This window comes from Atractosteus spatula, chromosome 13 (assembly GCF_055471065.1).
Source record: "Atractosteus spatula isolate fAtrSpa1 chromosome 13, fAtrSpa1.hap1, whole genome shotgun sequence".
Lineage (NCBI taxonomy): Eukaryota > Metazoa > Chordata > Actinopteri > Semionotiformes > Lepisosteidae > Atractosteus > Atractosteus spatula.
Window position 1 is genome coordinate 43,192,394 of NC_142718.1, and position 21,471 is coordinate 43,213,864.

A 21,471-nucleotide genomic window follows, 5' to 3' on the forward strand; every position below is an offset into this window, starting at 1 on the left:
CACATCACACACATGCTACAGGGAACTAGTTCTCTACTTTTACATTGTTTTCCACTGAAAGTGACTCACACATCAGATGGAGATGGTTATAAAGTCCACTGGGGTTAATGTCAGTTTCATTTTTACAGCTGAATTTATATGTCAGCCTGGGCGCTTCCAGTGTGGAACTGGGCTCTGTGCCCTTCCTCCTTTTATATGTGACGGAGAGAATGACTGTGGGGATAATTCTGATGAAGCCAATTGTGGTAAGAAGCAATGCTCGCATTTTTTTAAATGTCATCTCTTTCTGTACAGATCATCTACCTGACTGATTGCAGCTTGTTTTCAGTTATGTTCAACATGATTTTCCTGATTTTATAATAACCTCAACTTTCTTCTTCAGATTGCTGCTTTAAATGTACATGTTACTGCGTAACTTTCTCCCTGGTAAAGAATGCAGAGATAGATATTGCTAAATGAATAGCTAGAGAGCATATAGGGCAGTGGTAGTGGATATGACAACTCATAGGATGTGGGTTCAAAGCCTGGATGGGACACTGCTGTTGTACTCTTTTGCAAGGTGCTTCACCTGATTTGCTCCAGCATAATACCTAGCAGTACAGATGGGTGCAAATTTTTGCAAATCTTTGGATAAAAGAGTCAGTAACATAAATTAGTGTGGGCCACTGCATCATAAAAACAACAACAGGCATACAGCAGTCCATAAAAAGCTGTAGATTTCTGTAATCTCAATGTCATGAGGATTATCTTTGATGCACTACTGGTCCATGATGACCTTTGTGTTGCTACTGTACAACCCTTACCAGGAATAAATTACTTGTTGATAATGGAGGGATGGACATCCCTATTTCCGTGAGAAGCGGTGTCTATATCGCCTCTAAAAACTTAGATGATGAGCAAATAGTTGTAATACATAACATTTGTATGTCCTTTTGATACAGTCTGTTTCACCCCCAACACAGCTATCCAGAACTGCCACTTGTACTGGATGTTGTGCATTTGTTAAATGAATGTAATAATAATACTAATAATAATAATTCCTTACACTTATATAGCGCTTTTCTGGATACTCCACTCAAAGCGCTTTAGAGGTAATGGGGACTTCCACCACCACCAATGTGCAGCAACCACCTGGATGATGCGACGGCAGCCATAGTGTGCCAGAACGCTCACCACACATCAGCTACTAGTGGGGAGGAGAGCAGAGTAATGAAGCCAATTCATAGATGGGGATTATTAGGAGGCAATCATGATTGGTAAGGGCCAATGGGAAATTTGGCCAGGAAGCCGGGGTTATACCCCTACTCTTTTCGAGAAACACCCTGGGATTTTTAATGACCACAGAGAGTCAGGACCTCGGTTTTACATCTCATCCGAAGGACGGCACCTATTTACAGTATAGTGTCCCCGTCACTATACTGGGGCATTAAGATATACATGGACCGCAGGGTGAGCACCCCCTGCTGGCCCCACTAACACCTCTTCCAGCAGCAACCTTAGTTTTTCCCAGGAGGTCTCCCATTAAGGTACTGACCTGACTCACACCTGCTGAGCTTCGGTGGGTTGCCAGTTGTGAGTTGCAGGGTGATATGGCTGCTGCTACATGTACTGTATGTAAGCTATTTCTTGTACACTGGGAAAATAGTGTTAAAGCATTGCCTATAAAATCAAGCCTCTTTTTTAACTTACTTATTTAAAATATGTGCAAATCTAAAACAAAGACTGAAATAATGACTGGCATAAAGTACCATTTTTATATCATCTTTACTGTTCCTGATTCATCAAGTTATCTTAATTTATTTGAAGTAAACTAAACAAGGAGTGCTTCATTTTTTATTTTAACATCAATATACTATCTTTTATTTTCAGATACCTACATGTGTCTCTCGGGTCAGTTTAAATGTACGCAGAAACAGAAGTGCATCCCCTTAAATCTACGATGCAATGGACAGGATGACTGTGGAGATGGGGAGGATGAAACAGATTGTCGTAAGAGATCTTTTCCCTTTCAGTTTTTTCTGTTTCTCATTAATCTAAAGGAGATTAGCTGAGTGCCTGATAGACAGGCTTCCTTCTTTTTATAAACCTTGCCAGTTTGTTTAATAGGAAAAAAATGGACAACACACACATACTATGTGACTGAAAGCTGTAAGGGCCTAAACTGAGAATGCTAAACCTGTTTCACGTGTCTGTTTCACGTGTCAGTAAATTGGAGCTCATTCTTTTAAAGTAAAAGGGTGAAATATATTGGATTTTAAACTTTGCCACTGAATATTTTGCCTTACATACATCATAACTATAAAGAATATAGGCATGGTAGTAGGTGGTTTGAATGTTATGCACCTGCTTCAGCTCTGCAATTACAAATTTGCAAAAGTAACAGGGCATTGTATCTTGAACTTGTTAGTTTACAAGTCTATAGTTAGCTGGGTAAACAAAAGATATTGTTGACAATAAAGAGGTGTCAATAAATGATGTGGATTAAAGAATAAATGAAAGATGACTATTTTAGAGACACAGGGTGCCAGGGCTCAATGTGTGTAACTGGAGACTGTATGTGTTCTTACACTGCAACAATCTCCTCTCTCCATTTTTTGTATAAGTTTATATAAGGTTTGTTTTTCTTTAATCTGTCTGCTGTAATACTGATGAGTTTAATACTGAAGAATTTTTCTCTCCCTATTGTTCAGCTAAATAAAGTTCTCAGTCCCTCTGTATTTCTGACATGTTGAGGTGATATGTGACATAAAGTGTTATTTAGACGGATGCTCAAGGGGCAGACTCGTGTTAATAACTGTTAAAAGTATATTTTGGAAGTGCAAAGATTAAAAAATTAAGTATTAAAACAAATTTCTGTCTAATCTTCATGCCTGGCTCCTTCTCACCCCTCTGCTGATGCTCAGCACCTGAGATTTTAAGCCTTGGCAAATTTACCCCAGTAGGTTCATTTCCATAAACATGTGAAGCACACGCTCCAGTGTGAGACGCAACCTTTGGCTGTTTGCACAGAGTGTGCTGTTCAGCGTGGGGTGAGATCTCACCTGGGATTCAAGTTGTCCTAAAGGGGTGATGCTTTGCCTAGGCTAACTGTCACTAGGGGATGAATGTGTGCCAGGTTAAAATGCACAGGAGTGAGAATTAGCCAGGGGTTCAGATTAGACTATGACACAGGACCAAATGCAGCAGTAGTTTATGTACACCAGTAGTTTATGTAATAGTTGTACTGCACCAAAGATGGGAGATTCTACTAAGGATCTTAATTATAGATTTTCATTAAAGCTTACAACATAACAGTACATTTATTTTTTTTAATTTTCTACAGAAAGTATGGAAATTTTCCTACTTGGCCAATAAGTCTTCTGAGCAATTGCAAAGAAAAGTAATGCATTTCAGAAATGAAAATACAATCGCTCATGTATTGATTTGTACTATAAGAGTACATGAAAATAATAAAATACATATTGCTAAAATGACTGCTCATAAATAAAGTTTTAATATTTTCATTTCTTATTAATGATTTAGCATTGTATGTGAGATGCAAGACCTGGAAGATTGATATATTATCATTTTTCTTTATTTTATGTGTTTTTGATTAAAAAAGCCTCACATGAAAAGTTCAATTCTGAAATACATTTTCTGTCATTTAATATCACATCATATTGGTTTCCTTTGCATTCTGTTCCCTTATTTGCTGCTGGTCTGAATCTGAATACTGCCCATCAGCGGAAAACACTTGTTCGCCTGAGCAGTTTCAGTGCAAAACCACAAAGCACTGCATCTCCAGGCTGTGGGTCTGCGACGAGGATCCTGATTGTGCTGACGGCTCTGATGAGGCCAGTTGTGGTAAGCGGACTTGTTGTGCCGATACAAGTGCAGAGAACCTGAACTTCACTAAACACAGTCCTCCACCAACAATCTGTTCCCTGGTACCAGTGGGACAGCAAGCTGCTCTTTTATAATTTATTCAGAAATGCAGGGAAAAGGCTGGGAGTGGTTTCATAACTTTTAATTACTGGACTGCACGTTACCTGGTGATTGCCCTGTGTTTGTCATTTTATCAGGTGCCAACAGACAAATGTGAAGCCATATGGGCAGAGTGCCCTATTGAGAAGTACAGCATGCATTTCTATGAGCTGGTAAACACATTATAGACACCACATTTAGTTCAAGGTGTTAATGCAGCAATCTTTCTGCCCTTTAACAAATTACTCTTATTGGCGCAAGGTGAAATGAATATACCTAAAAATAAAATATTACTCCCAGCACCTAGTGAATTAGCTTAACACATCTTTCCCATTGTCTTTCCTCTTACATATGTAGTTATGGCTACTGAAGTGACCTTGGCATTTTAACGTCAGTCATTGCTTTTAATACTGACATTCTAGAGTAAATATCTGTGGAATGTCAGGTCTGTGAATTTTATCCTTGAGACATTAAAGTACAGTATATGGGTAATCTGATTAAATGTATTTTAGTTTCAGTTTCACATTTTTCCTATAATGTACATTTCCTATAACAATAATTAATAATTATTTTTTCAATATGCATACATGCATACATGCATATTCTAATTTACACATTAGTTTAACTATTTACAATTTTTTAAAATTATACCTGTGTTATTATTTTCCCTACTCCAAACTGCCCAGTCTACACTAAAGGGATTGAATGGACAATAGAAAGAAATAGGTTAATCTTTTTAGGCACTTCTTGGTATCATATGTACTGTATGCTGAAATTCTTTAATTTGTAATATGCATTCTGTCACTCATGAATATCCATTCAGCAGAAGTACAGTGCAGTCTGTAAGTGGTGTTTATAAAATTGTATCATTTCTTAAACAACATTCAACAAATTCTGTTAACACACACTTACTGTATGCTGTATATACTGTAGAAGAGAATGCATGTAAATCAAGTGAATTGCTGAATTATCTATAAAGTCAGCCTCACAGATGGGGAAGACTGTTCTGTTGTTCAGCACAGTTCCTTGCACATCCACAAGTGTCTGCCACCTCTTTCCCAGGCTGCAGTGCCCTTGTAATAAAATAATGTCAAATAGTCCCCGCAAAGACCCAAACTCAGAGATTCTCACTGGGCCAAAAGGATGAAAACCAGATGACGAGCAACTTGACCTGGATGTATGTGGAGTAACACTTCAGAGCTGTGTTCCTCAGTGTACTGTAGCGCACTGGAGCCTTCACTGTGTGTGAGTGCACTTTGCCATGTTGCAGACTGGTCTCACACCCAGGGATTTTCAGGTGGGAGCCTCCATGGAAAGTAAAATGCCTTCCCCACCCGTGAAGCATGCAGTGAAGGCTTCACAAGATTTAATGGTGCACATTAGTGTGTTTACAGTGTATGTTAGGTTTTTTGTAACTTATAAAACTTTTTTCTTCAAGTGGAAAACACCTGTTTCTTAGCATTATTTCAATTATTGAATTTTTAGAATTCATGACAACATGCAGAGTGGCAAATATCCTGGGAAGTTCTGTTTTGATCCCAGGTAGTGAAACAATGCATTTTACAATGAATGTGAAAAATATGGTTCAAAACCAACAGAGATGGTTGCACCTCCACTAGATATGACATGTAAGCTAACAGCCATCTCTTGAAATAGCATTTGCGTGGTTTTGAATACTCAGCAAGGTTATAGTTTCAGTTGTAACTCATAGCTAAAATCTTTACTTTTCAAGTCGAGGATATTGTTTTTTATTTAGAATGGGGGCTTCCCTTCACATTACATTACATTTTCAGAATATTTCTGCTCTGCAAGTTTGCTGTTGGTTTAATTATAAAATTTATATCCACAGATCAGTGAATATTTTTAAATGCCATCTGTTTACCCACAATATATATTTACTATCCAGAAGAAAAGTGTATTAGTGACATACAATTGCTATTCAGATATTTTTGCTGCAACAGATGCTAACATAAACAAGTGAATGAATTCTGTGAAAGACACCCCTGTCATAACACAATTAGTCAGAATCCATCTCCAATTGCTGTCCAGATGTCTGTTTTATCTGTTTTGTACTTCTAGAAATCTAAGAAATGTTTGGTGACACTATATCGTAGGGGGTGCTAATAACACATTATAAGTGAACAACAAACAGTGCCTAACACTAAAGTATTCACTAATATGATATTTATAAAATATAAATACCTGACTCTATGCAATACATCTCCAGTATGTCATTTTATAGCAGATTATTTTACTTTATAAATGTTTTATGTTTTAAGAGCTATCATTTTTTTTTGTTTTCAGCACACTTTGAAAATTAAATACCAAATTCAGGTGTATTGAGAGTAATAGCCTTGCCTGCAGTAGAAGTGCTTGCAATTGATTGGGTATCAAGTGTGCAGAAACAAGAGCTTTCCTATTGAGTAATGCAGGAGAGGGCACAGACTGTGGTTGTTGATAATTAAAGAGTGTCAGTTTCTTACAAATTGATTTGTCTGCCATCTCCTGACTGAATGCTTGTTTGTTTTTGATGGTGATTAATTCCCCAAATCCATTAGGAGTTTATGTCATATATAAACCTTTTTGTAATTGTTCACAGGTTATTCATTTACAGAATGTCATGTGGCATTTTAGTCCCCCTGAACTGTTAAATTCAAGAGGCAGGTTAATGCCTTATAGTTTTGTTTTGTCTAATGGCATTTAATCATAACAATGAATGACTTAATAACTTAAATGGTAATTTAAAATACGCATGGCAAATTACAGAGTGTGCCTAATTTACTGTTGAAATTGGTCACATTTTTTGTACAGCTTCTACCAAGTTAACTGTAAATCTTCAGACTTGCTGCAATTTAGATAATATTTTCCTCCTATTTCAGAATTAATCTTACTCATTTGTTATCTTGCGTTTTAATTCTAAATGTATACTGTATGTGAAGCCACTGAGCATAAAATTCAGGTGTAATTCAAAAGACAATTAGGAAATACAGCCGTACTATGCCATGGTTATACCTGATTAAAAGGTGACTTTTTATTTAAATTGTGGAAATTTTCTGTAACGATATTTTGTAGGAGGCTCTGAGTGCATTAGAACTGTCTGTGTCAAGATGAGCCTGCAGCAGTAGTTCTGTTTTTACTGGGGGCACACAGGCAGTTTCTGATACAGTCATGTGCTTACTAGTCTAATGCAGAGCCAATCACATACCTGTAGACTTTGGATCTGAAGATCCTGCTCCTCTGAGTCACCTCCGAGTGCATGAGCAGTAAATATTGAAAGTTCCCAGCACCCAAAGCACCTTGCAGGAACATCGCCCCCTGGTGGAGTGGGCTTGAATACTCCTGCGAGTCCCAGGAGGGTGGTCGATAACAGACACATCATACCTTATGAGCTCTGCAGTCACCCCCATTTCCCTTCACTTTTTTACTGATAATTTCTTTTTTATTTTATATTTGATTGACAGAGAAATCTGTCCTTCTTGTTGAAAACTGCATGAAAATATCTCCCTCCATTAGTATGTAGGTTGTAATTTCACTTCCTTTACCAATGTAATTTGTGGTTTTTAAAATTTTTAGGCCTCATTTTGTACACCATGTCTCAAGCTAGATTTTTTGGAGTCAAGCTTTCAGTATTTTTCCTATATTATATTCTCAGTGCAGTCCCTTAATTACACATGCCTTTGCAAATGATAAAGTAACGCTGTCAACTCTAAAAATTCTGTTCACGTGTAATCCAAAAATATTAGTCTTATGTTGCTACTGTAAATATTCACTCTACAACTACGAAGTCAATTTCAGTTTTCAGTTAGAGCATCAAGCTTACACAACCACCTAGTATTAAACAATTATCTAATTTTACAACATATTAAAACTAAACTGACACATAGCTTAAAGCAAATCAGTGCTGTAATCATTAATCTTCTGTTGTCTCTTTTAATGGCTAATCTTGATAAGTGTTTGTCAAATGTAACTTTTGCAATCTTTGATATATTTATAAATTTAACGACATTATTCTTGTACACTTTAACATTTGTATTATGTATTTATTTTCTGTTTATCTTACAATATGTCTCGATATGTTTTTTTTATATGTCTATGTCTTGTGTCTTGTTCTTTGCATCAAATCCATGGAATACAGATGTAATTAGCTTTTCAGCTAACTCTGGTGCTGTTTAAGAGCTGTGTGCTGTCAATGTTCAAAAACCTAAACTATGCTGGTAGTATTGTGCCTCAGGAGACTATGTTGGGTCTTGTTGTTTACCATCTATATTTTATTTGTAGACCAAACACTTCAGAAGTATGGCTTTGCATGTCTTATCTCTTGGATGATACGGTCAAATGGTCAAATGGTCAAATGTTTAGAAATTGTATGCTAAGCTTTTTTAAGCCATTAGATTCATATGTGATTTAACCTATAATTGTGCCACTAATGCTACACTTTTTATTACCATAAGCAAACTTTTTTATTAGTTTCTCAAAGTATCACAAATGCAGGTGATCTCCAATATCCTATAAATTCAACCATTACATTTGTTTTCACAGCAGTAAAAGTTTTTTTCTAACAAACCAACAAATCAATGGCATTATACTGACCATAATACTTCAGACAGAGACAGCATAATTCCATCTATTTTTGCCAACAAAATAAAAGGACCCCTAGGTTTTCAAACTGACCAGCTATGGAAAAAGCTGATCTAATAGGCAGAGGTAGCTGTCGTTCAGTGAATTCTGACTACTCGGAGACTTATGGGAAATTCTTAGCTCTATCTTGTATTTGCTTGATTTTTTTTCTTTTTGTTCTTTTTTTTCTGCCCATCAGTGAAGTGAAGATCACATATGTTCTTGTCAACCTGTCATAAGTACACACTAGAAGTGTGCAAAAATACACATTTTATTGCCTTAACAGCATACATACCCTTTCTGCCACTGCCAGTAAGTAAATGTGATAGTGGAAATAAAAGATTCGTTATTCCTTTCTTTGTTTTCATTTTTTGGAAGGCAAAAAAACCATCCCAGGTCCTGTGATTAAAATAAATAATAGATTTTTTTTTTGCTAATCATTAAATATTAGAGATAATACAGTATATATATTATATTATATTATATTATATTATATTATATATAAGTGATATTAGAGAAGACCTGGGTGTACTACAACTTCAGAATCTGCTTAGAATGAACAAAGACAATAAAATTAGATTATTGTGTTTTGACTGGTTTTGTTCTGGATATTTCTTTCAAATGCATGTGCTGAGTAAGACATACAGTAAAACTCTGAAGGTTCAGACTTGAAATAAAATTAGGACCCTAACCAGGCCTGTACTATGTACTGTATACTTTCCAAGATAATTCAAGATTATTAAAGGGTATATCGGTTCCAGAAGGACATTGATCTTGGGTTTCTTTTAGGGAGGGTTCTATAAACTGATAATACAGTCTATTTTAGTTGGTTCTAAATATTAGATTATTAAATTTAAAAATCTGATGTTCATACTTGATCATTTTAAATTAACTCCAAATGCTCCAGTCAGACACATTGGTGTCCTTTCTGATCCTGCTCTAAGCTATCAACTGTATTTGGAATGCCGTTTAATCATCCTTCTCCATTGATGTAACATTGCTCAAGTCAGATCCTATTTGGCTATGATTAATGCTGAAAAAGTTGTATTTGCTTCCTTTTTTTTCTAGAATTGAGTAGCATAGTGCCTGCTAGCAGGGATCTCCAAAAACCAACTTAAAAAATCTACTTGTGTCCACACATAATCTACTGTAAATCTTCTTGTAGTGTCATGCTGCAGTCACTACTCTGGTTGCTTGTAAAATACAGATAGGATTTCAAGATCTTGCTGTAAAGCTTTATATTGTGAATTTTTACTGTGCCATATTTGAGGGCCCTTTTGCATATTTATACACCCACTTTTTGTACTGTAGCTTACATTCAGCCAGTGCAGTTCTCTAAACTGCCAATTGTTCAATTGGTTTATTAAACCAATGTGAAACATATTGGAATGAAATGGAATTAAGTCTGTCACTATTTAGACATTTCTCATTCATTGCTTTTCATAAAATATTGTTTCTTAACAAATAAAGTACAGTAGTACACCAATACCCTGATAACTAAGTATAACTTAAAACGGGGGTCTGTTAGTGTTAGATCACCTGTTTTTAAAGACTCTTCCTTGAAGGCTGAAGAACTCTTAGATTTTAGTCTTGAATGATCTCTAAATACTAAGAACAAATCGTCTGTTTAATTGATCATGACAAAAGTGTAACATGTTTTTAGAAAATGGTGATATAATAGTGAAGTTTCGGTTGAATTAGCAACACAACTTCACTGCCGACAGTTTAAGAGATTGTAACGCAACATACTGTAGTGAATACTGCGATCACTCCATTGTGCACAAGTGCTTCTCATCGTGTGTGTTAATAGGCACTAGGATGTGTATTATAAGGCAATTCCAACACAATGCACTGAGGAGAAGTAGCTTTGGTCAGGGTGAGAATTCTCAGTGCATGTGTTGTTGTCACAAGTGAAGTTTAAAAACTTAGCTGAACAGGTCTTCAGAAAGCCTGCTACCTGTGTTCTGATTATGCCAGTTAACACATACATTTTATATGGGAATAGATTAATCCCTTGAAGTGACATTTAGCAACACTATGGGAAATGTAATGAGCCAAAACATGGAAACAAGATATTGTTTTTCACCAAGTCACTTCCAAAGATTTCATTAGTGTCATACCGGGACATAATGGATATTTTCATTTATCCTTCATGAATAATTTATCCAGCTGCTGCAGTGAAACATGATCTTAGGTGGACTTGACTGAGACATCTTTTGATGCACCTACTGCAGCGATTTCACAAAGGTGCAACGCATACGCAATATGTATGCATCCATTTGTTTTATTTATAAAGAAATCGTGTTTCAATTTCGAAGAGTGAAACCTGGTTTTCAGGAAGTTATCAAAACTGAAGTTTTTTTGTCATTTTTTAATAATTCAATAAGTTTTGGAAATTTCTCTTTCTTCTCTAGGTTTAAGACTGCTGTCCCAGATTACAGTTAACACGTTAAAATAATTTTATAATTGAATATTGGTATACAAGGAGACACACTTGTTTTGTGAGGAAATGTAATGCGAAGTATTGATCATTTGTACTTTAGACGTACAGAGAAGACAAAGCTTAATCAATGAAACATAGCCATTTCCTGGCAGTTGTATAACCTCTGAACCAGTTCTTAATATTTGTTCCCTTCACTCTTCTTGAATTTGCATAACAAAACAATAGGGCAGTTTTCATGCCCAGCTATGCTACTGCTACATTAGGTGTGCGCAACTTGTTGTTCCCAATGTTTGGAATTTGAGGACTGAAGAAAGTTTTTTATATTTTTTCAACCTTTGAAAACTAAATAAGAAATCTTCCTTAGAAATTTAATATATATATATATAATACACATATAATACATAGCACGTATGCAGTGTCTGGACGTGAGAGTTTATACAGTATCTCACATGCTTGCATACTGTACTGCTCCAGTACAGCTTTAAATATAACTCTCATATCTTAATGGTTTGTGTTTAGGTTTTTATACTATAATTAAAGTATATAACAGGTAAGAAAAAAATGTGGTTTCTTTTTCATGCATGGGTAGCAATTACACTCCTGTGACATCTTAGAAATGTGTTTGTAGGTCACAGTAATGAACGTGTTTTGCAAGGGCAAGTTTGTTCTAATTAGTAAAGAAAACAGCAGATCCTACAAGGCAGTGTGACCTTATTGCGACTGGTGCAGTGTGGCCAATATTTTCACAGTTTGCAACACAATGAACATAAGATTTAAAAAGTTATGCTCAGCTACGCAGCTGGTGAATTAGAAACTCAAATTATATTTGAAGTAGTCTAGAATAATTGTAATTCCCTTCCCAAACTTGTGTTTTCCATTCAAAAAAACATAAAACCAAAAAAAATTAAATGGCCCACAGAATCTATTTTTATACATAAACAGTTAATGCTATTTATGTATAAAAAATAAATACACAGTACAGTATGTGTATATAGAACAGATAATCCATTATTTACAGTATATTGGAATATGAATTGAAATGTTTAAAGGAAAAAAGTCCTTTACCTCTGTATGAGCATTTTTCTTCTCAGGAGATTGTCATAATTCATATTTGTCTATTTTCCCATCAGCAAAAACCTTTCTGTAGATATTACAAGAACATCATACAGCATCTGCCTGTTTCTCAAGTCGAATTTTACCCTGCAGTGAAAAACAAAGCCTTATAATCTACAGCAGCTGAGAATCCAATTAGAATTCTGATAATGCTGCATTAAACCCAGGAATTAGCACTCAAACATGACATTGTGATATGTCCATTAATAATGCATTATATATTTATCCATTTTTAGGACACTTGGATTAAATTTCTGACAGTGCTTTAAGACTTTATTTCATTTCTGATTTCCAGTGCTGGAAATGGCTGCTAAATACAGCTGAGCATAACTGCTGGACATACAGTACAACTGTGTGCAGTCATTTTAAGATGATTAAAATAAAATAGGCAAAACAGAAAAATAGCAATTTCAAAAGTATGGTAGTATAAATCATCAAATAAAGCACGTTTGTATGTGTCTGAGCTTCGGACTATGATAAGGTAATTATAATATTGTAAAGAGAGCATTGTCATTGTTGCATTAAACTTTTACTGAGTCACCTCTGAATGAAGGCCTCCCATCGATTTCTGTCTGCCCATTGCTACTACCCTCCAGCTTGCTCATTCCAATTGATTGATTTTACTTACTTGGCCACACTTTGACTGGGTGTTTAGTGTTTCCTTGATCCAGGGATGATGTTTTTGATACAGTATGAGTAAAGCCCTTTGCCAATGTATTATTGTAGTCTTATAATAGTTTTCACCCTCTTGTTTGTGCTCTAACACATTTGTCTAGTTTTTTCAAGCATAGGCATTCCTTGCATCTTTGGGTCATCTGTAGCTTCTGCATCATTTTGGTGTTCAGTGTTCTGGTTTCACATTTATAATGTAAAGACAGTTCACACTGGCCAAAGGCTTTCCTTTAAATGTAAAAACGCAATTTCTTAAAAACACATTTCAGAATACAATGACAAATGTCGTGAATACTTGTCTCTAAATCAATAAAGAGTCACTGACAAAATTTGGAAAACATACAGTTTTGTTCTTTTATTAAGAGATTCTTTGAAAGGACACATACAGTATGTTTTTGTTTTTTCTCTCCCTAAGATGAGAAAACGTGCGGACCTCATGAATTCTGTTGTAAGAATAACAACTGCATCCCAGACCACTGGAGGTGTGACGGTCAGAACGACTGTGGAGACGGTTCAGATGAAGATAACTGCAGTGAGAACTTGTCTTTTCTTCCGTATTTTTGTTTTGTTTTCTTCTGTCCATCAAAACAGACAGGAAAGCACATGATGATGAAAGAATACAAGAAATGATTATCATTATGGTGATGTTCATTTGTAAAAAAATTATTGGTTGTGCTGTCACAGAAATGCACATTTCTGTATAGGTTCATGGTTGTTAATATATTTATTTTATTAATTTCTAAAAGGAGAGAAAAAAACAGAACAGTCTAGTCAGTGTATTTGTTTTGCTGTTTTGCTATATAGTATATTTCCATTGCAATCATCCATTGTATGAATACAGAGTTAATCTATCCCCAGTTTTAAACCCTTTTTAAAACTGGGACCTTGCATACCATTTCATCTGATAGGACCCGCATTCATTAGTCTGAAGTTTTCAGTGAGAAGTGTCCATGCTATGTTCTCACTGCGATTCATTGCTGGTATTGTGTCATTTAGTCCTCTAGTCTAATTTGAGATTTACTGTGAGTACAAAGTGCTAATAACCTCATCATCTTGTTACTTTTTGTTACATATTCAGAGTATCATAACCACTGAAAACAGAGACACAGCTCTTAAAAAATAATGCTGACTCCATTAAGACTACTCCCAAAATGATCAATTATCTTGTCAGTATGGTTAGAATTGGAGCTCTACCTATTGTCATCTTATTAATTTTATTAGCTCCCTTATTAGCACCCTTTATGTGCTTCCTTTGTTCTGTTTTTGAATGCCTTTGCAATTGGACTTATGCCAAAGATAAAAGGCATGTGACAAGCTCTCTTCACCACAGAAACTAAATCTAATTTTCTTTTGCTTATCTAAATTCTAAGTTGCCTAATAAAAGTGAGTTAAGGAATAACTAAAACACCAGCAACATTTCACATTTGTCTCATTGTTGTGATAATAAATGGTTTTAGAATTTTAGATTATGTTTTAGTAAAGAAAATTGTCCTTTTACCAAAGATTAGACTGGTGATCCTTTGAATCATGATCTTTTGAAAACATAAATAACCACTGGCTGGAATGTGAGGAAATAGAAATTGCCTTTTGAGTGGTGAAGTCTGATAGAACTTTGAGTCACAGTATCTCAGTGAGTGTACTAATCTCTAAATACATAGAAATTGTTCTAATAAAGCCCACTAGATTGATTTGAACACTGTCCAGATGTTTTATCTCTGTGAAGAGAAATATTTGGGAAGCTTTTAAATGATGGTAAAAAGTACATTCACAATAAAATGAACTTCTTAGTTTATATTTGCCTTAAACCATCAATATAAAAATAAATGGTACCAAATGTTTAATGATATTTCTTGGCTGTGCTCCTGAAGGAAATATTAAACTGGATAAATAAGGAACATTATTTCATATACTATAAATATAATTGCAGAGTATTATTTATTTCTGATATTGTTTGCAAAAGTGGCAACCTAAGTTGTAAAGATTGTAAGAAAATCCAGCTTATGATATAAAAAGAGGTTAGAAACTGTCAGCTGTGTAACTCTTCTGTTTCAATGCACCAATTAATAATTACTTCAAGCTACAGTATTAGGAAAATATGCAAAGTTGGTCCCCTTGCTTATCAACACAAAGGCCTTGATTTAATCTTTCCAACATACAGTAGAGTGAAGGTCTCCTGATTTTATTTTCCTCCGGCTGGAGACTAGGCATACAGGAATTAATAAAGTTTCCTCTGCTGCCATCACCCACAAATGTCACTGCTTATAATGCACATAGCAATAGAGTCCGGATGGCGATAATCAAGAAAACAAACTGGCAAGCAAGGAGAGCCTTTTTGTCATTTCAGTGCAGAAACAGGCAGACCCAACAGTAAGTCCCACTAACAACAAAAAAACAGGGTGAGATGGCCATGAATTGCAATTTATTGAGGATTAGGAAGTGTTTCCTTACTGTATTGCTCATATTGTTTTGTCTTTGGTTTTCTTTTATCCTTAGAACCTCCGACTTGCAATTCGAAAGACTTTGTCTGTTCAAATGGGGAATGCGTTTCGGCACGATTCCGGTGTGATGGGGATCACGACTGTGCTGACAGTTCTGATGAGGTTAGTGAATGGTCATAATGATCCTTTCCACTGCTGCTACTGTATATTTTAGGATAATTAACATGGGCGTGCAGATATTAAAAGTGATGTTTGAGCAGGTACAGTAGCTGCTTCAGCATGAGTAGGCTGTAAAGGAACAGGTGAAGATTCATTCCATGTTGAAAGGTGAAGAAAATAAAAGAGACACTGCTTTGGCCGTGGAGCCTTCTTCAGATGAAGGCTCAAAAAAGGCTTATAAAGATTGCTCCATGGCTGAAATGTGGTGTGTGTTTTCTTTACCATTCAGCATGGAATAATATTTAAAATGAGCCAGTCCCAGCCCTGCTTTGCCACAGGTGAATTTATAATATAGTTTTTGTTGCCCCGTGTTGTCAAGTTAGAAGAATGCCTGTACTTTATAAGCCTTTTTGAATCCTACAGTATGTTACTGCCAGAAAATGTAATTTATAAGTAGAAAATGGTATAGTCCATCCAGCTGTCATTAAAAAGCTACTTAATCCTGGAGCACAGGGCATGGACACAACTGTATCCGGTCTATCACAGAAACAGACCTTTTCTGCATATCTTCAGAAAAACCTGAGCAATTGGAAAAACACTTGAGAATAATGTGCAAATTCCACATAGAAGGCAGGTTTAGTCTGGAACAGAACCAAGAACTCAAGAGCTGAAAGGCAGACACTATGCCACCCTGTGTTCTATTAAAATACCAAAATCTTTTTCCATCACAAAAAAAAATTCAAGTATGCAAAAATGATCATATAAGTTTGATTTTCCATTTCAAAGTGTTCTTTTGCATGTTGAAATATTTTTGTTGTAATTAAAAAGAGCTTATCTTGTCTTCATCTTATGAAATATGTTTTTGTAAATTTCATTTCTTTCATTTCTGATGACTTCAACACCAAAAGAAACACATGACTCTGAACTTTCTTAATAATGGAAAATAATTTACATGACTTATTTATGTGTGAAGCAGTAGACACATACAAACACTTTAGTTAAACAGCTGGAATCAAGAATGAAATACTGCACTATACAAGTACAAATGGGATTCACAACTTAATTGGATGAGGATGACTAATTCAGGGATACAGTGGAGAATGTACTTAAAGAGCAACCTACAAGTTCCGAAGAGCAACCCAATACATTATTTATCATCATCTCTGCTGTGTAAGGTTACTCTTATGTGTGTGTAATTACGAACGAACGCAATTATTCCCATGTGACTGTGCCCACAAAAGCTTCTCAGTACAATGGAGGGGCAGAACTCGCTCTTGCTACTCATGTGAAACAGAATATGCATTTTTTCAGTTCTGGGTGAAAAAAATGTGTTAATCTTTGCAGAGAAATATCAGAGGAGGGGACTGTTCATCTGAAAGCTGTAGAATATAAACATGTCAAAGTTTAATGTTTTTCTTTTTCAGCACATTCTTCTAGGACATTATGCAGTAACACAATTACTGCAAACATGAATCTTTTCATTAGAATAATGTACATGAAGTAATAATATTAATATTTGGCCTATCTTTTTGTTTCTTACAAACTACAGTTTTATGTTACTTTATAAACCACCTCTGATATTCAATTTTTTTAAGAAATTTGAATTTTCCATTATATTTTTAATTATATACCCACTCAACTTGCCGGGAGCTCCACAATGCCTGACCGGAAAGTGCCAATTGGAGGAGCAGAAATATTTCCCTGATGTCAGTACATGCTCTCTCACAAGACACATGGCAAAAGATTCTGGCCGACCACTGATCACCTGCTCTAGATGCATTCTGCCATTAGTGTGCCTCCATACTCAGAATCCTGCCCTGAGGCTGCCTGTGGCCCACACTGGAGGAACCGAGTCAAAAGAACATAAGAAAATCCACAAATAAGGAGAGGCCAACTGGCACACGGTATTTAGTAATTCATTGATCTGATCCAGCAGTTTCTTGACTGAAATGGGTATAGACGTCAACCACATGACTTGTAGCTTGTTCCATACCCACACAACCATTTAGTGAAAGAAATGCCTCCTGTTGTCAGTTTTAAATGCATTTCCACATACAGTAGTTTCCACTCATGTCTTCTAGTTGGTGTTTCACTGGTTATTGTGAAGTAGTCCTCCGGGTTCACCTTGTCAGTACCCTTGAGAATTTTGAGTACGTCTATCAGGTCCATCTGCAGTCTTTTCTGTTCAAGACCATTAAGGTTTAGTGCCTACAGACGGTCAGTGTAGGATACAAACTTATGCCCCAAGCCTGGCCATAGAGCTCAATCTACACTGGAAGCTATCGCATATACTGGTCGAACTAATTATGACTTTCCAAAATTGTACCCTTATGTACAGTGTCTGATCAGTTAATTTCACAAATTAACATGTCTTTCTCTGTGTTTGCAGAAAGATTGTGAAACACGTTGCTCGAAGGATCAGTTCCAGTGCTTAAATAACTTGTGCATTTCGCTGAAATGGCTCTGTGATGGTCAGGAAGACTGCAAGCTGGGGGAAGACGAAGAGAACTGCGACCAAGGTAGAGATGCTTCATTACATTTTCAAACATGAAAATGCCCCCTTCACTCCAAACAGCAGTGCCACCCCCACACTCTCACTGGCTGCACATGCAGTACTGCAAGGCAACAGTTAACTCTTGCTTGAAAAGAGTTTTAAAAAAGGGTTGTTCAGTATCTGGTTTGTTGCTGCAAACCACAAACATACTCCAAGGAGTGTACAAGGCAGTCCAAGTAGTGGAAAGCACATGCACACAGTAAGAAAAATAAGCTAATATAAGCAAGATATATTTTCAGTTAAGTTGCAGTTCTTTAAAGTAGAAAAGTGTTCCCTGTTAAGCATACGATAATGATGAAAGTTCATCCTCTTCTGTATAATATTCATGAACCACGTCTTGCATCAGCTGCTGTAGGGGCACATCTGTGTGTGTGCCTTAATACATTATACTGTCTAAATGCCCTCAGATTGTGACCTTTACAGTACTTAGAAAAATTACTTGTACAAAAAAGACAAAAAGTGTCTCTCAAGAAAATGCTGTAATGTAATGTAACTAGGGGAAACGGGTCACAAAGGTTAGTGTGAACAATATGAACATGTACTTTTTGAAACTATTATTTCCAATCAGAAGCTTGTAATCATTTTAAAAAGAACAGTATTTAGGACACAGCTGCATCAGAGAGCAGGGACATTACACTCTGCTTTCTCATTAGTGTATATTTCTTGAATGGAATAATTCCATACTGTATATGACTGATTTCATTACCTCTTCAAAGATTCCAGGTATTTACGGTAGTAAGTAAAGGAACGGCACAGGGATGGATGACTCAAAAGAGAGTAAAGGTGGGAACTATTGCATGAAAGGATAAATTCAGTCACAGTATTGTCATGACAAGAACACAGTACTTTCTATCCATCATGTGCTGAACGCTTCATCGAAAAGGGTACTGGGGAGCAGGGGTAAAGGGGCAATTAATGGTGTTAAAATGCTCCTCCACTTTTTTAAGCTGCTACAGGTTCATTAATAGAAGGGGGAAGGAATGTCTGGATCATGGCTATATATTTTTTTATGAACAAAGATAGCTTTTAATACATGAAAAAACTAAGGATTTTTAATTCGAAAACAGCACCATGAAAAGGCATTCATGTTACAGTTTTGGTTTTGCATATTTAAGGATGCTAAATAAAAAAACAATGATCAAGGAGCCACATATGTAAACCACTGCTCCCTGTGAAAGGTACAGTATGAGCAGATATCTGCAGCTTTGTTTTGAGATGGAATGACTGTCTAGAGGTTCTGTGAAAAGATAAATTATATTTCTGATTAGAACACAGCATGAGCTGATTTTTTTTTCCCCATAAAGTACAGACACATTCTTTGCACATATTTGCCAGGAAATGACCAGCTGTGTGGGTTGCATGTTAAAAAGTGCTTAACACCTACAGTAGGTTCATTAAAAAACTCCTGTGCCGCTGTTTTCAAGTAAATACTCTTCAGTTAATCATTCAGAACCTAAACTTTGTTTAGCTGTAATAATGCAATAGCAGTCTAACCAACACTGCTAATTAGCTGTGTACGTTTTTAATCAGTCAGCTCGAGTCTTGGAGAGCACAGGAAGTGTTTTTTCTTTTTAATGGTAACTAGAAAGATCAGAAGGGAGCTGGGAAAATATCATTTATTGGCTTACTTATAGTGAAAAAGTGTCACTTAATGAAAAAAGATTTTAAGAAACCCTTATAAGAAGGTAAGAAACATCGTACATGTATTTCTATATCAAAGAAATAAATAGACAGGGATTATTTTCTTTTATAAAACTGCTGTATGCCTATGGAACAAACAATCATACCATAGGAAAGCATACTGTCTGTGTTACATTGTAGCATAATTAATGCTATTTGTATGACACCCTTTATTTTTTCCAGCCTCTTCCATTGCCCCACTCCATAAGCTGTCTCCACTGAGATGGGTTCAATATAGCATTATATTTTTTGGATTTTATTAATGTATCTAGGTTTAAATAAAATCATTTTCCTCAAACCAAATGGAAGTCAGTTAGTTTAATGTGTTGTTTCATTTTCCGTTTACAAAATTGAAAAATTTAATTTTCTCTCACATATTCCTATATCGTCATCTTAAAATTATTAATTTAAACATGCAGTTGAACTTTCTTTCAAGATATGGAAAGCACATGTTCCTTTGTCCACTGACTGCTGTCCCTCCACACGAGTGTGTGTCAGGACATAATTACTTCAAGGTGTCCTGGAGTTTCTGGACATGATTCTCTAGGCGGTGTTAGTTTGGGAAGATATTGTGAATGTTATAAAAAAGCTTTAACGTATTTAGTGAAGGAAGTTTGAGAGTTTGAGAGTCTGAGGTTTCTGATGAAAACAGTGAGGCAGGTTGTCAGAACACAGTTTTAAAACTTGGCTAATACTGGCAGTAGTGTGTATTCTTTCTTTCCTGCTATTTCTTAACAAACTGAAAAAAGCCTGATGTGATGCAACAGGGCAGTTATTTTACTGCCTGGGAGATCATCTCATTCTATTATTTGTCTGGAACACAGATTTCACCATGAAAACATTGCTTCAGACCTTTGAACTTTGCAGACTATCCTTGGAGTTACCATGTTTTGATGACAAAAAGAAAACCCAACAGGCATAGTAGTTATAACCGGCTGAATATAAAGAACGATTCTGTGTGTAAGAGGGCAAAACGCAGAATTTATTTAATCTCTTCTGAGGACCTTTGAGGTTTTCTCCAAAACAAAGATTGAAAAGATCTGAAGAAAATGAGAAAGGTTATGAAGGAAAGGGGGCCCCTCAGCCCATCATCCACTTGTCTAGTTGTTAGTACTTGAATGATTCAGGAGCCCGTACCAAGGTTCGTTTTAATGGTTCCAGTGACTCAGCATTTACACTCATCACCTTTTTTCTGAAGAAGATGATCCTGCTCTCAGTTCTGAATTTAGTTTCATTTAATTTCCATTTATGCCCTCTGGCTTAGGCAGTGTGTTGGGTTTTAGATGGAAAAGTTTGAAGTGACTTTGCTGGTGCCTTTCAGAATTCTGAAAGCCTCCATTTAATGTTTGGGAAATCTTGCTTGCCTGGGGGCAAAAAGATTCAATTGTTTCATTCCAGCCACACATGACTTCCCCTTCAGCCCTGCTGTATCTTACTCATTGTCCTCTCTGGATTATACCCCATGCTGCAAGTGCCTTACCTGCTTAGTGTAGTGGCAACCAGTAATGTACAGTATGTCGTGGTGAAAATATTCTAGGTGGAGTTTTATCGCTAAATTGTAAAATCTTAGCATGGCCTCCTTTAATGTTAAAGGAACAATCTAAATATGTTTCCAGGCATTTTATTATTTTTGCACCACTGCAAAACTGTCTGGATGTGTCTGCTGATGAGTCAGATTTATTTTTGTGGCATAAAATCTATAAATTTGACAGGTTTGCTAATGAGTACAAAACAAGGTTATTTTGAAAAATTGGAATGAGTGGCGATCCTGAAACTGCTCTCTATGCTACTCCACACAGTGCCTCAGCCCCATACTACTTTTCGTACAGCTG

At 36.0% G+C, this 21,471-nt stretch overlaps 1 protein-coding gene across 1 annotated transcript in view; it reads left to right on the forward strand.

The window, feature by feature from the left end:
* The window catches only part of lrp1ba (low density lipoprotein receptor-related protein 1Ba), a 491,547-nt gene that overhangs the window by 414,136 nt on the left and 55,940 nt on the right, over window positions 1–21,471 (forward strand). Inside the window, exons 64-69 of the mRNA XM_088930252.1 lie at window positions 129–245; window positions 1,870–1,989; window positions 3,724–3,843; window positions 13,224–13,340; window positions 15,302–15,408; window positions 17,795–17,924. Coding sequence (XP_088786378.1) covers window positions 129–245; window positions 1,870–1,989; window positions 3,724–3,843; window positions 13,224–13,340; window positions 15,302–15,408; window positions 17,795–17,924 — 711 coding nt within the window. The remainder of the gene's footprint in view (window positions 1–128; window positions 246–1,869; window positions 1,990–3,723; window positions 3,844–13,223; window positions 13,341–15,301; window positions 15,409–17,794; window positions 17,925–21,471) is intronic.